General features: G+C 37.0%; 1 protein-coding gene across 4 annotated transcripts in view; it reads left to right on the top strand.

Annotated features, from left to right (window-relative positions):
• The first annotated feature begins 311 nt into the window (after positions 1-311).
• LOC122315815 (protein ILITYHIA) overlaps positions 312-14,615 on the top strand; it is an 86,175-nt gene continuing 71,871 nt past the window's right edge. For 3 of the 4 annotated variants that reach the window (XM_043132001.1, XM_043132003.1, XM_043132000.1), the window contains exons 1-18: positions 312-442; positions 550-581; positions 667-817; positions 1,292-1,555; positions 7,978-8,354; positions 8,456-8,587; positions 8,693-9,074; positions 9,223-9,369; positions 9,572-9,756; positions 9,859-9,985; positions 10,123-10,196; positions 10,281-10,357; positions 10,472-10,508; positions 10,584-10,750; positions 11,192-11,375; positions 11,988-12,065; positions 13,932-14,051; positions 14,166-14,225. In XM_043132001.1, the coding sequence (XP_042987935.1) occupies positions 1,438-1,555; positions 7,978-8,354; positions 8,456-8,587; positions 8,693-9,074; positions 9,223-9,369; positions 9,572-9,756; positions 9,859-9,985; positions 10,123-10,196; positions 10,281-10,357; positions 10,472-10,508; positions 10,584-10,750; positions 11,192-11,375; positions 11,988-12,065; positions 13,932-14,051; positions 14,166-14,225 (2,265 nt within the window). In that variant the 5' untranslated portion in view covers positions 312-442; positions 550-581; positions 667-817; positions 1,292-1,437. Of the gene's footprint in view, positions 443-549; positions 582-666; positions 818-1,291; positions 1,556-3,564; positions 3,717-7,977; positions 8,355-8,455; positions 8,588-8,692; positions 9,075-9,222; positions 9,370-9,571; positions 9,757-9,858; positions 9,986-10,122; positions 10,197-10,280; positions 10,358-10,471; positions 10,509-10,583; positions 10,751-11,191; positions 11,376-11,987; positions 12,066-13,931; positions 14,052-14,165; positions 14,226-14,615 lie in introns of all 4 variants that reach the window. The other variant, XM_043132002.1, reaches the window with a different exon arrangement.

Below are 14,615 nucleotides of genomic sequence, written 5' to 3'. Positions count from 1 at the left end.
TTAATAAATTTTTACATAAAATATAATAAATAATTCAATATTTTTAAATCTTAAAATAATAATAATATTAAAAAATAATATTTAAATAATATTTTTTTAAATTTTTATTTAAAACTATTCCATATCATTTCATCGTTCAAATTGCACCTAAATCCCCTTACAATAAATCATTCAACGCGTCAAGGCAGCTGTTGAATTGTTCGCGTCAAGGCAGCTGTTGAATTGTTCGAGCCAAGACCAAAACCTTTAAAGCCCAGCCCGGCTAGGAAAGGCAAAAATTAAAGAGCGATGCTAAACGCACCGTTTTGATCCATAGGGTTTATTTCCATCTCTTTCTCCTTCCTCCCCCTGGACACATTCCTTTCTCCGTCTGTGACACTGTTTACTCTCCCTCTTCGATTCTCACTCTTGTCTGCACTACTCAGCCGCACGCCACCGGTCGGTAAGTCTCTCGTCTGACTGTCTCTCTCTCGTCCGTCCTTCTCTATCTGTGTCGGTCTTCGTCTCCGATTCTCTCACATCTCTCTGCTGCTGCCACTCCAAGCACAGGTTGCACGCCGCCACCGTGCTCCACCGTACCGGTAAGCCTTCCTCTCTTTCTCTCTCTATTGTTCTCTCTCTCTATCTATACTTCTCACTCGGTTTCCTCCCTTTTCCCGTGATTAGGCCGCTCTTTCCGACACTGTTCGTCAAACTCCTCAGCCGTCGAACGCCACTGCCGTATTTATCTGTTTTCTATTCCGCCGGCGTCACGCCTCTATCGCACTCCACGGCGCCTACACCACAAGCCCTGCTGCCGTAGTGAGCCACCTGGCCAGTAAGTTCTTCCTTCGGTCTCTCTCTCCTCTGTCTCTCTGTTTTCTTTCTCTCAAATCCCCGTTTGTCACAGCCCTCCGCCACGGGATTGAGTACTTAGTGGCAGTTGTGGATCTGTACACTTGGACCATTGTGGAATTGATGTTTTGGTTGAGCAAGCGATGGGAATTATAGTAGTTGTTCTATAGGGCCCAAACGGTATATGGTGTCGTATGAATGGACGTTGGTTGTTTTCTTTTATGCACCCATTGGTTGGATTAGTCCACTGCCCAAGAGTTATTTTGGTTAAGTGAACATGAACAACAAGTTGGCCGTATCTAAAATCTAAAATTTGAAAAGAGCAAAAAAAAGAAAAAAAAGAAAAAGAAAAAAAGAGCATTTGATTTGTTTTATCACTACCGTGCAATTTTTTGTGCCTATTGTTGCAACTGGCTTGGGTAAGTTGGGTTAATTTATTTATTTATTTATTTTGGAGGAATGGTGAGGGAGAAGATCGAGATCAAGGAGATTGACTGTTTCTCACACTGACAAGACTTGGCTGCTCCTAAAACCCTAACCAGCCAGCCACCTTAAGCTCCATAACCTCACTCGGATCCTTAATCTGTGTCTACCTGCTTCACCATGGCTGCAAATTCATTCGATTCACTTGTTTCCATTGCTGGGTTGGTCTCCTCCACGTCCACCAAGACCCGGGTCCTAATCTTCCGCAACGAAATCCCCAGGATTCTAGGCAATTCAGGTCAGTCACCTAATTATTTTTTGGATTATATTTCTATATTTCAAATGCAATTTTGGTTTTTGTTTCATTTTCACTTCTGTATTGCTTGGCTAGTTGTTACATTTTCATTTTGAAGTGACTTTCTTTGTTACTGTAGAAAATGTTAGAATGGGTTTTTGGGAAAGTGTCCTCCGTTTGGTTGCCAAATTCTCCTAAACTTACTTCATCTCATCATTACACCTTTTTCAAATCTCCATATACTTTTTTAAATTTCTATATAAAATATAATAAAAAATTTAACTTTTTTAAATCCCCATACCTTTTTCAAATCCCCATACACCTTTTTCAAATCTCCATACACCTTTTTCAAATTTCTATATAAAATATAATAAAAAATTTAACTTTTTCAAATCCCAACACACTCATAATATTTAAAACTAATATTCTAACAATATTTTATTCAACTCAACTCAACTCAATTCAACTCAACCCAACATCCAAACTCAACCGTGTCCCGAATTGGTTCCAACTTCTATACCTTTTCATTCTCATGCCAAGTACTGCGACACATGATCACATGCATAAATGCATGTATATTTCATTTTTGTGCATGCATGCGCTACCTATACCATTTTTGTCCATTGTGTGTTGTTTTGTGCAAGGTTATAATGTCTCATTGCTGATTGTTGACAATAGGTTTGTTGACTACTTTGAGTAGGCAACATCATGCGACTTGGGATTTGCCCTTGTTTTGGGAAGGATTCACAACTTGTAGGCTTCATAATCCACCAATCATGTGATGGTTTTGCATATGTCCATTTAAAAGTTTTCATATCCGTATTCATTTAATGTATCCGTTTTCAGAAATGTGTTTATAGATAAATTAGTTTCCAGTTTAAATTTGAAATGGAATTAGAGTGTTTATGAGGGTATTATTTTGATAAGATGATTTTATTAATGGTCAATGGCCTGTGGGCCAATTGGCATCCACTCTGGTCCCTAGGGACCACAGGACTCTAAGATGGAGGGAGGGCTCAAATACTTCCTACTGGGGTTTTTATGTCTTGTATACTTGGCCATGCCTATTTGTATCATTCATAAAAATTCTTGTTTATTGATAAAAAAAACCTTCATACATTGTTTTTTTTTTTGGGGGGGGGGGGTGGGATCTAATGTCCCTAAAACATTGCCTTGCAAAAAAAGGATGATTTTATTAATGATTAACACACATGCACACACACAGAGATCTTCCACAATGTGTCCATGCTAGCCCTTAAACTATTCCTTGTGGCATGCTGAAAGATCTACCACATTTTTAGGCATCGCTCAACTTAAACAAGTAAAAATAGGTTGCCATAGAATGGTAGCTATATCACAATGTAGTAAAAGATGATACAACCAAGTATAGGAGGAGAGCAAGGACTCAACCTGTAACACCCCTTCCTCTAGGATAAATGGTAGGTCTAAGTCTTGGTTTGCAAAAGCTAAGCCTAAATACCAGCCCATAATCAAGCTCATTGTTGCCTGGATGTCTAACCCGAGAGAGGGGGGTGAATTGAGTTGTTTTAAAAAATTAACAATTATAAATCAACTACATAATGTAAAATGTGAATAAAATACTAAGTAGCAGTAAATAAAAAGAATAAGGGTAAGAGAGATGTAAATTCAGTATTTTAACGAGATTCTAAAAGCAGATTTTATGTAATCCTATTACAAGGTCTTAACTAGTCTTGGTAATATAACATTTCCCTGGAAATGTATTTGGAAAGCTAAAGTGCCCAGTAAAGTTGTTTTTTTTGGCTGGTTGGTGTCGCTTGAGAAAGTTTTAACTACCGATAATTTGAGGAAAATGGGCTTTTATGTGATGGACTGGTGCACCATGTGTAAAAATGATGGTGAATCTATCAACCATTTGTTTCTTCATTGTGAAATGGCAACGGCTTTGTGGAATGAGTTATTTGTCAAGGTAGGTATTGATTGGGTAATGCCTTTTCATGTGGTGGATTTTTTGGCTTGCTGGCAAGGAGCAGCTGGAAGTGGACGAAGTACGGAGGAGTGGAGAATGATCCCCCTGTGCTTATTCTGGTGTCTATGGCTTGAGAGAAATGGGAGGCGTTTTGAAGATCGTGAATGCACAAGGATGGAATTTAGGGACTTTTTCTTCAACACTTTAAACTTTTGGGTGAATAATCTTTTGAGGGATATCAACATTTGTAATGCTTTTCCTTAGTACTGTTTCTGCTTTAGATTGTACTTAGGTTTATTCTTTTATATGCTACCTGTGTACTTGGGCTATGCCTATTTACTACGAATAAAATCTCTATTATCTATAAAAAAAAAAAAAATATTTTAACGAGATTTAACCCCACTGCTTACGTTCTCGTCTTAAGTTACTCCTTGAGGATTCTCAAATTCACTATATAATCTCCTTTAGGTGGAGATAGAAATCTATTACACCTGTAGTTGATAAACAAGAGAGAGAAGATACTTTGTTATGTTTTATTGATGAATATCCAACTATACATATACATAGAGTAATGACCATTATACCCTCATTCTATACAATTAGTTACAACTATGTATTCCAACACTCCCCCTCAAGCTGGGGCATATATATCATATAAACCTAGTTTGGAACAAATAAATTGTAGCCAACTATGACAAAATGGTTTGGTAAACACATCCGTAAGTTGATCAACAGACTTCACAAAGGGTGTAGAAATGTCACCACTGAATATCTTATCTCAAATGAAGTGACAATCAATCTCAATGTGTTTAGTCTTCTCATGGAACACAAGATTAGATATAATATGTACTGCAGCTTGATTATCACAAAATAACTGAAAGGGGATAGGAGCTGGAAACCCAATCTCATGAAGAAAGTGTTGCAACCATGTCAGCTCACTAGCAGTATGAGCCATTGCTCTGTGTTCGGCCTCTGCACTAGATTGAGCTACTACTGTTTGCTTCTTACTCTTCCATGTAACCAAGTTATCTCCTACAAAGGTATAATATCTAGTATTCGATCTTCTATTTGAAGGAGATCCTGCCAAATCAGCATCTGAAAAAGCTTCAATTCTAAGATGTCCATTTGGTCTATACAACAACCCAAGACCAGGAGCTCGCTTAAGATACCAAAGAATATGGATTACAACATCCCAGTGTGAGACCCTAGGCATTTGTAGAAATTGGCTCAATACACTTACTGCATAAGAAATATTAGGTCTAGTGATAGTCAGATAATTTAATTTTTCAACAAGTCTGAGATACCGACCTGGATCTCCAAACAACTCATCTTCCTCTTTCAAGAGTTTATGATTTGGATCCATAGGAGTGTCAATAGGCCATGCACCCAACATGCCAGTTTCTTCCAAAAGATCAAGCGCATATTTTCTTTGAGATAGGCTGATACCCTTTTTAGATCTACTAACTTCGATTCCAAGAAAGTATATAAGTTTACACGTCTTTTGTCTGAAACTGATCATGTAAAAATTGTTTCAGCCTGACGATTCCAACTGAATCACTCCCAGATAATTACAATATTATCTACATATACAATCAATAAGATATGACCTGCATCACTATGTAGATGGAATATCGAGTGGTCTGTTTGGCATCTATGAAGACCGAATGCCAATACACTATCAGAGAACCTCCCAAACCATTCTCCTTAATGGTAACTTCTATCTCCTTCGAAATACCCGTACTTCCCCTCATTCCTTGGTTTGGCAACCCTACTCTTCTCGGTGTCTCCTCCGTTCTCCCGGCATCGCCTTTAATGACTGGAGCAAAGCATGAGACTACCTTTGTGCACGACTTAGAGGTAAGTCCACTGCATGTAACATTTGTGCACAATTGATGTTTGAGAGTATCAGCCATCTTTGGTTTTGCCCACACTACCACTTATCTCACGAAGCTCCATAGCCCTCTTCTTCCAACCTTTGCCTTCCACTTCTTCGGGGATCATGATGAGACTTTTCCTTCCACTGCCTTTGTACTCTACTATAGTCAGATATCTACCATATACATTACAGGACTTTTGTGGAATATAAGCACTGCTGCCTAGGCTGGATGTTATGATAAATTCCGAGCATTCTTCTGGAGCCTACACAACCTAGGTCACTATTGGAATACCTTGTACTAGGTCTTTAGTCACCTTCATTCCTCTCTCTATTATGCATATTGTACAAGTTCCTGCAGATGAAATCTCAATTAACTTTGTCTCAATGAGGACTGCCTTCGTAATAATGTCCGAAAAAATGCTAAACATTGGAAACGAGTAGTAGAGAAGATGAGAGAAGATGTACGGAGAGAAAATGTATGGGATTTATTAGACATGCAAGGAGATCCCCACCTATAGCTATTTTAAATGTATGCTGTGTAGATTAGCCTCTTAAAAAGCACATACCTAGATTAGACATGCAAGGAGATCCATGCCTATAGCTATTTTAAATGGCGGAATTTAGGGACTTTTTATTTAGCACTTCAAATTTTTGGGTGAACAATCTTGTGAGGGATATCAACATTTGTAACGCTTTTACTTAGTATTGTTTTTGCTTTAGCTTGTACTCAAGTGTATTCTCTTGCATACTTCCTGTGTACTTGAGCTATGCCTATTCATTTCGAATAAAATCTCTTATTACCTATAAAAAAAAAGCACATACTTAGATGTATTCATCATTTATTTTTTTTCTTTCTATAAGTAATAATTTTTTTTTGATCGGCAAACAAAATTTTATCGATCGAAATTCTTTTTAGAAGTAATAATCATTTCGAGCATTCCATCCTTAAAAAATTACTCCTAATAATGTCCGGAAAAATGCTGAACATTGGAAACAGGTAGTAGAGAAGATGAGAGAAATTGTATGGAGAGAATGTATGGGATTTATTAGACATGCGAGGAGATCCACACTTATAGCTACTTATCAAAAAAAAAAAAAAAAAAAGATCCACTCCTATAGCTATTTAAATGAAATGATTACTACTTATAAAAAGAATTTTTATCAATAAAAGTTTTTTTATTGCTAAAAAAAACGATTATTACTTTTTTTTGATAGTTAAAAGAATTTATTAAACCACGTAATTAGGTAAGGCCCAAATACACAGGAAGTATACGGGAGATGAACCTAACTTATAAAAAGAAAAAAAAGAAATGGTGAATACACCTGGAATGTGCTTTTAAGAGGCTAATCTCCACATCATACATTGTCCCATAAATTGACCTTGGCTCCATTCCTCACTTGAGATTGTATATGTTGGGAAAATTCCTCCATTCTCTTTGTATGTTCTTCCAACCCCATCCTGTAGCTTTTGTTCATCTAACTGGCACTCAATCATCCCCACTTGTTGCAATACTTCATCTTTATCACCTCCCTCCAAAGGCTTCCTATATCTTTAGCAAAATGCCAAAGCCCTTCCCTTAGTCATGCTTTGTTGAGTGTTCTTCTAACTTAGGCTGCCTATGGAAATTGGAAACCAAGCTCACTTTGGGTGAATTCATAAAGTTGATTTTTTCTCCTCCCCAATAATATATCCTTTTGTAACATCTCAACGTGCTTCACAACTACTAGAGGGAGAGGAAATAAGGACATAAAATAAGTTGATAGATTCGAGATAGTGCTCTTGCTCAAGGTTACTATATTCCCCTTTCATCCAACCCCCCAATTGATTTTTCAAATATCCAGAATACCATTCCAATCGCCTTTGCGTTAGCTCCCAATGGTATACCCAAGTACTTGATCGAACTATTAACATAATCGACATTGCCAACTGGTAGCAACTGTGACTTGGCCAAGTTAATCTTCAAATCTGAAAGAACGTATAAACAAAAGAAAATGCAGTATTATGGATTTCCCACACAAAATTCAATGTGTTGCCCACCAAGAGTGAATGTAATGCAAGAAGTTGCTCATTACATGTTCCCACTAACAATCTTGAGAGATTGTCATTGTCTTCCGGTGTTGAAATAATCTTGATAAGGGCAAATATCGACAACAACAATAGGGTAGACACAAGGGGCCCTGGTCACAACCTGTGAGTTGCAAAGATACCCGAGCGGTAGCCATTTACCAAGATTGAGTAGCGCACCATGGCAATACATAGAGCTAACCACCTGCACTACTTCTGCCCTAAACCACGTCTCCTTGTCATATTTAGCCAGGAGTCCTAATTAACGTGGTGATTTTTCCCATAGCATTTGTAGAATGACCTTAATGGTGATTTGTCGTAGCTAGAATTAAAGAAAGTTCAGTTCACCTTTTGTAAACTTCAACCATTTTGTGAATATTCATGCCCCTAAACACTAATAGGCAGCCCGCAAGTAAAAGCAGTGGTGTGACTAGATTGATGTTATTTTGATGCATGTAAATATATTTACACAGACACACATATATACATTTATGTATGTACGCATTTAAAATATATCTTTCATCGTTATTTTGCAGAGATGTGTGCAGAGCTTGCATCACTTCTGGTAGATATATTGTTTAGAACATTGTCAATCTATGATGATCACGGATCAAGGAAAGCTGTTGATGATGTGATTGAAAAAGCTCTTGGTGACTTATTGTTCATGAAGAATTTTGCAGCAGCACTTGTCCAGGTAATGGAAAGGCAGCTAAAGTTCCAATCCCATGTGGGTTGCTACAGACTTCTTAGGTGGTCATGCCTCCTATTAAGCAAGAGTCAGTTTGCGACAGTTTCGAAGAATGCATTATGTAGGGTAGCTGCAGCGCAAGCATCTTTACTTCATATTGTTGTACGAAGATCTTTCCGTGTGCGAAGGGCTTGCAAGCAAACATTTTTGAGTCTATTTTCTCAGGTTTAGGCCATTTAACTTTTACTGATTATTGAGAAAGTTGTCCTGCTGTTACCTTTAACTTTTGATTTTTAAGCATTTTTCATGTGGCCATTTTTTTTCAGTCTCCTGACATTTTTAAGGCATATGTTGAAGAATTTAAGAATGGGCGGATTCCATACAAAGATAGTCCTGAATTAATATGGTTATTACTAGAGTTCTCAAGCATGTCCCCTTCTTTGTTTGAGGAGTGCAAGGTCAGTTAAGTTTATTTTTCGTCATGTATCATGCATATGATGGAAATGCTGGTGTGTTGTTTCTTCTGCCTGAATGTTGACATGGTTTCTTCTTGTTTTCTGTAGCCAATATTTCTTGATATATATGTCAAGGCAGTGCTAAATGCTAGAGAAAAACCAACAAAGGTTCTGAGTGAGGCTTTTTGTTTACTTTTTAAACGCATGACCCATGAAGATTTTCAAAGTATTGTGGTTCCATCTTCTGTAAAAATGCTGAAACGCAATCCTGAGATTGTGTTGGAGTCTGTTTCAATTCTTTTGGAGTCGGTCAAGCTTGATTTGAGTAGGTATGCCACCGAAATTCTTTCTGTGGTTTTACCACAAGCTCGGCATGCGGATGAAGGGAGAAGGCTTGTGGCATTAGCAATAGTCAGGTGCTTGAGCCGAAAGTCTAGTAATCCAGACATTTTTGAAGCAATGTTCAATGCTGTCAAAGCTGTAATTGGAGGTCTGATTTTATTTATTTATATTTGCTGTCAAATCATTTCTTTTGCGATTTAAGTAATTATAATGGTTGCTGTAAGACGGTGTATTTAGGAAGGTCAATAACTGAATGTGCATTTTACTTCAAATGTTCATGCTTCAAATTTAAACAGGCTCAGAAGGCAGACTTGCGTATCCTTACCAGAGAATTGGCATGGTCAATGCACTTCAGGAATTGTCTAATGCTCCTGAGGGGAAATACCTGAACAGCCTATCAAGTTCCATTTGTGTCTTCCTTTTGTCCTATTACAAGGATGATGGTAATTTTTTTTTTCTTTTCTTTTTCTTTTCAAATGACTGATGTTTATCTTTTTTTCTTTTATATACCTGTGGGCATCATAAGCTTTTCTTGTAAGCTTTATTGCTTTCAATTGTCACTTTGCTTTTCCCTTTCCAAAGGTTGGAATTTATTTATTTATTTTTTCGCGTGGCTGATTGTTTATACAATGTTCTAATGTTTAGGAAATGAAGAGGTGAAGCTTGCAATTTTGTTGGCTGTAGCTTCTTGGGCAGCACGATCTGCTGATGCTGTTCAGCCAGATGTAGTTTCCTTTATTGCTTCTGGGCTCAAGGAGAAGGAAACTTTGAGGAGGGGACATCTTCGTTGTCTCCGAGTCATATGCAGAAATGATGCTAATGTTTTACAAGTAAGTTGTCTTCCTAATTTTATCCTAACATGCTTTTGTTGATTGATTCTAGTTGAGGCTGTTGCATTCATCATTTTGATGCTTTTAAATTAAACATTTCAGGTATCATCTTTATTGGGTCCTCTGGTCCAACTTGTTAAAACTGGTTTTAGTAAGGCTGTACAGCGTTTGGATGGTGTATATGCTTTGCTCGTAGTGGGGAAAATTGCAGCTGTTGATATGAGAGCAGGTTTATAGTGTTTACTGCTATTATCCTTGTAGCTACAAGTTGAGCCATGAAGTTATACATGCAACCGCGTCTGCATTTCTATCACTGATTTTCATTTGTAGATCATTAATTTCATTAACTTCTACTCCTTTTCTCAGAGGAGACCGTCACAAAGGAAAAGATCTGGTCTTTGATATCTCAAAACGAACCCTCACTCGTACCAGTTTCTTTGGTAGCTATTTGCAGACTCTTTGATTTTATTGGTATCTAATCTAGGTTTTTCTTGGTTATTTTAATACTTAGATGTGCTACACAGGCCTCAAAGTTCTCTACTGAGGATTGCGTGGCATGTATTGATCTTCTTGAAGTTTTGCTGGTGGGCCATTTTGACAGGTTTGAATTCATTTATGTTGCAAAGCCTCTCCGTTATTATTATCTGTGTAGTGTAGTGTCTTAGAAAACTTTCAAGTGGGTTTTCTCAATGGATCTATGTTGTTTATACTGCAGAGTGGTGGCCACGTTTTCAGTCAGATCACTATTACAGGTAAATCGGTGTGTGGTACTACATGGATATTTTTCTTGACTAGGAAGATTACTTATTGATTGTTGAATGGTGCAGTTGATAATCTTTTTGATATGTCATCCAAATTGGGACATACGAAGAATCGCTTGCAACGCTACGAGAAAGATAATTACTGCTGCACCACAATTATCTGAAGATCTTTTAATTGAATTTTCAAATTTTCTCTCTCTAGTTGGGGAGAGACTTTGTAGTTCAAAGACAAGGTACATTTATGTTCAATGACTCTTTTAAGATTGCTTACTTTTGTCATTCTAAACTTTTATTTTCCTTTTCTCCATTGTGTTAAAATGCACACATTGAAATGCATATGCACAATTTTATTTCAGGTATAATTTTTGTTTCGATGGTTCTTTTAACTCCTTGTATTGCTATTACGATGTATACATGACATGTATGTATTTGTATATATATATATCTATATATATATTTGGTAAGGAGATGCATATATTTGTACATACGTATACCCACATCAATATACATATTTACGTTGAAGTTGTGGAAAAGCAATGTGCTCAAGCATAGCTTACAATCAAATCCTGTTGTATTCTGATGGTTTAAAACAATACTGAGTTGTGCATGTAATTAATCATTTGTTAATACTGGTCTGTGATGTTGTGAAGGCATCTAACTTTGTATGTGTGTAGTGACACGGAGAATTCTTTGGACCCTCAAGTTCCCTTCCTTCCATCAGTGGAGGTCTTGGTGAAGGCTTTAGTTCTAATATCATCAACAGCTCTAGCTGCTGCCCCTAGTACATCCATGCGAATTATATTCTGCTCACATCATCCATGTGTGGTTGGCACTGCAAAGCGAGATACAGTTTGGAGGGTAAGTGTTTTCTTTATTAATTAACATGAACCTTGATTCTGTGTAATTTCTGTTTAGTGGTCTTTTTTCTTTCTTGAGCATATATTTATTTTTATTTGATGGCAGTAAAGTCGAAAGATTAGTTTACACAACCATATTTGGAAAATGAGATAATGATTTCAGGAAACAATGTTAAAATGCATATGACTTCGAAATAACAAAAAAGACATGGCTGGCCACCTTGAAAATTTCGGGAGATGATAGGTTTGATATGTGATATGTCTCATCTGGTGTAAGAAGCACAAAACTGCCTTTTATTTGTTGAGTGGTAAAGTCTTGTGAATTTTGAGGTTCTTAGATCACTGCCACATAGCTCAAGGAAAACCTCCAAATTCATGGAAAACCTCTAAAAAGCTTTGTTGATATGTTCATATCTACTTCTTGCGTGGCTATTATTGCCTGTATTATGGTAGAAATTGCTATTTTCATATGTTTGCCCCTTTTGCAGATTTAAAATATACATATGGCATGCTTTCGTGTTTGATTGTAGATGGTTGCATGTCTGAACATACTCAATGTCAACCAGTATGACATGCTACTCAATGTTAATTGACCCATTTCATCTTGTTTCAGAGACTTTTTAAATGTTTTCAAGCTCTTGGTTTCGACATCATTGGCATTCTTTCCGCTGATGTGGGAAATTTGTGTAAGGTATATTTTAGATGCTTGATGAAAATATTTTCCTATTTTGACAATTTTTTCATTTTCCATTGGACTACATAGTGGACATTCCTCTGTAATCCTTGATATGGATTTCTACTTGTGACTTCTTTACCCACAAATGAAGTATTTAGCATGATTAGATAATTTAACTTGGGCGTTTTCTGATTGGTTTTCTAGGATAGATGGCTTATTTAATTTTCACCACCAAGTGAAGAATGGATCAGAAATATGCTGTACTCCGCAGGCAGTTTCTAATAGTAAAAAATAGAAAAGAGTGACAATGGTACTGGAGCCTGGAATATGTCACTTGTGATTCTTACTTGGTGCATCCTGTAAAGGGGCACTGCAAAAGTGCACAATTTTTTGATGTATGTAGGAATCGGTCCGGAGATAAAGTTGTTGAAAAAAGTTTTGGTGCTCAAATATTAAATTTGGATATAACTGTAACACCCCCCTTCCTGTAGGGTTATGAATGCTACCAAGCATAAACCATAAGCTAGGTAAGAGACCCAACATAATAAAACCATGGTTAAGGTCCTGACACATTAGGGATTATTCCTTGTTTTGTTGAATAATTAGTTGGGACGCTGATCTTCACACAGCACGGATTTGTCCCCTTCCTTATATTCGATGGACCTAGAAAATTCACCACATCCCTGACGAATGTTTTTTACACCCCTACTTTAAAAGTCCCGTTGACCATATTAGAGTACCATCCACCTCACATGCTCCCATACTTAATTCTACCACTAATTGCCATAGAGATCTGCTTTTTGTTGCATATTGCCATAACCATTTCTCCATTAATGCCCAAATAAACACAATAAAGTTTTTGAGCCCCAAACCACCAGAAGATATCAATATCATTGACCTTTTGGCTAGATGATGATAATTAGGTTCACCCTCCACACTACCCAATAGGAAGTCCCTCCGAATCTTCCCAATGCACTTCTCCACAGCAACTGGGATTGGAAAGAGGGACAAAAAATAGGTGGGTATGCTAGAGAGTGCTCTTGATTGAGCTGAACCAGAGCCCCTTTTGACGAATGTATACATTTCCATTCTGCCGATTACCTTCATTTCGCTATAACACCATCCCACTTTGTCATTGTGTTGTAAGAACCCCTCAGGGAAGACTTAAATCCTTCATGGGTAAAGATGCCATTCTACATCCAAGGATGGTTGGCAATGCCCAATGTCTTCCATATCACCAACCGGGGTTAGCTTCAAGTCATCGAAACAAGCATCACAAATATTGTAAATGCTTTGGGTCATCAGTGGAAAGGAGATGAGCAATTCATCTATGTGCGCCTTTGGTCCATTGAGAAACATGATAAGAATCCCTTGTCCACTGTTGCATATAATATTTTGCTTAGGGCTTCCATGACCACCACAAATAGCAACGAGGGTAAAGGATCACTTTGACACAGATTTGGCCAGATATTGAAAAAGCTTGGGGTTTACTTTTAATATCGAGTCGTTTAAAAAAAGAAGATCGAGAATCTCAAAGTGGAAATACAATATATCATACACTCGCACTATTTATCCCTTAAATCACATCTCTCAACAAGTACCACAGAGACCCCAATTAAAGTTATCGTAAGCCATCTCTAATGGCATGAACGTACATGATTTCCTTGTATCTTTAGACACATGCATAGGTGGTGTTGTTCTTTTATATGTCCTATATGTCCCATTTACTTGGCTTCACCTTTTGTTTAAACAAAATTCTTATTTACTGATTAAAAAAAGCTATTGTAAGCCTTCTCTTAATTTGGCTTCACCTTTTTTTTTTTTTTTTTTTATGAAGTGATGTTCTTGTTAAGACTGATCCCTTGCTGTTGTGTTTTTCAGGGACTACTGGGACCGATGGGGTTGATGAGTGCTAATCCACTTGAATGCCAAGCGGCGATATCTTCGTTATCCACATTGATGTCTATAACACCTAGAGATACCTATATAGAGTTTGAAAAGGTTTTGCTACATAAATCAACTATAATTTAAGATTTATTAGGCAAGTGGATCCAATGAGGCAATATTGTTTCGGTAGTCTGCTGACATCTGATTAGAACTTATTTTTTATGCCAGCATCTGCAAAATCTTCCAGAGCGTTATTCACATGATATGCTTTCGAAGAATGACATTTTGGTAAAATTCTTCGGCTTAAAATACAATATTAGTACTGGATTTGTGCCAAATGTTACAAAACCGCCTTTAAATAAAAACAAATCTCACTACAGTTTTCTACTTTAGTTGACTCCACTTTCACAAATATCAGAAAAAAACATCTAAGATTTTTTTTTTTTAATTTTTAATTTTTTTTTTAATTTTTTACTTTCCACATTTTTTCAAATGCACCATATCACTTTCACTAACACAAGCACAAGCCACACCTAAAATGTTTTTGCTCAAATTCTCAAAATCTTTCGTATGCTGTGCTCCATTAGTTTCCCAATTAATGAATTCAGCATTTTCTCTTAGTATCATTTTAAACTTCTTTTTCTTGTGAGCTTGTTGTGTACTTTTCTTCTCTCTCTC

Source organism: Carya illinoinensis, chromosome 7 (genome assembly GCF_018687715.1).
Source record: "Carya illinoinensis cultivar Pawnee chromosome 7, C.illinoinensisPawnee_v1, whole genome shotgun sequence".
NCBI lineage: Eukaryota > Viridiplantae > Streptophyta > Magnoliopsida > Fagales > Juglandaceae > Carya > Carya illinoinensis.
Note: the sequence above shows the minus strand (reverse complement) of the source record. Positions and strands in the feature narration are given on the sequence as shown.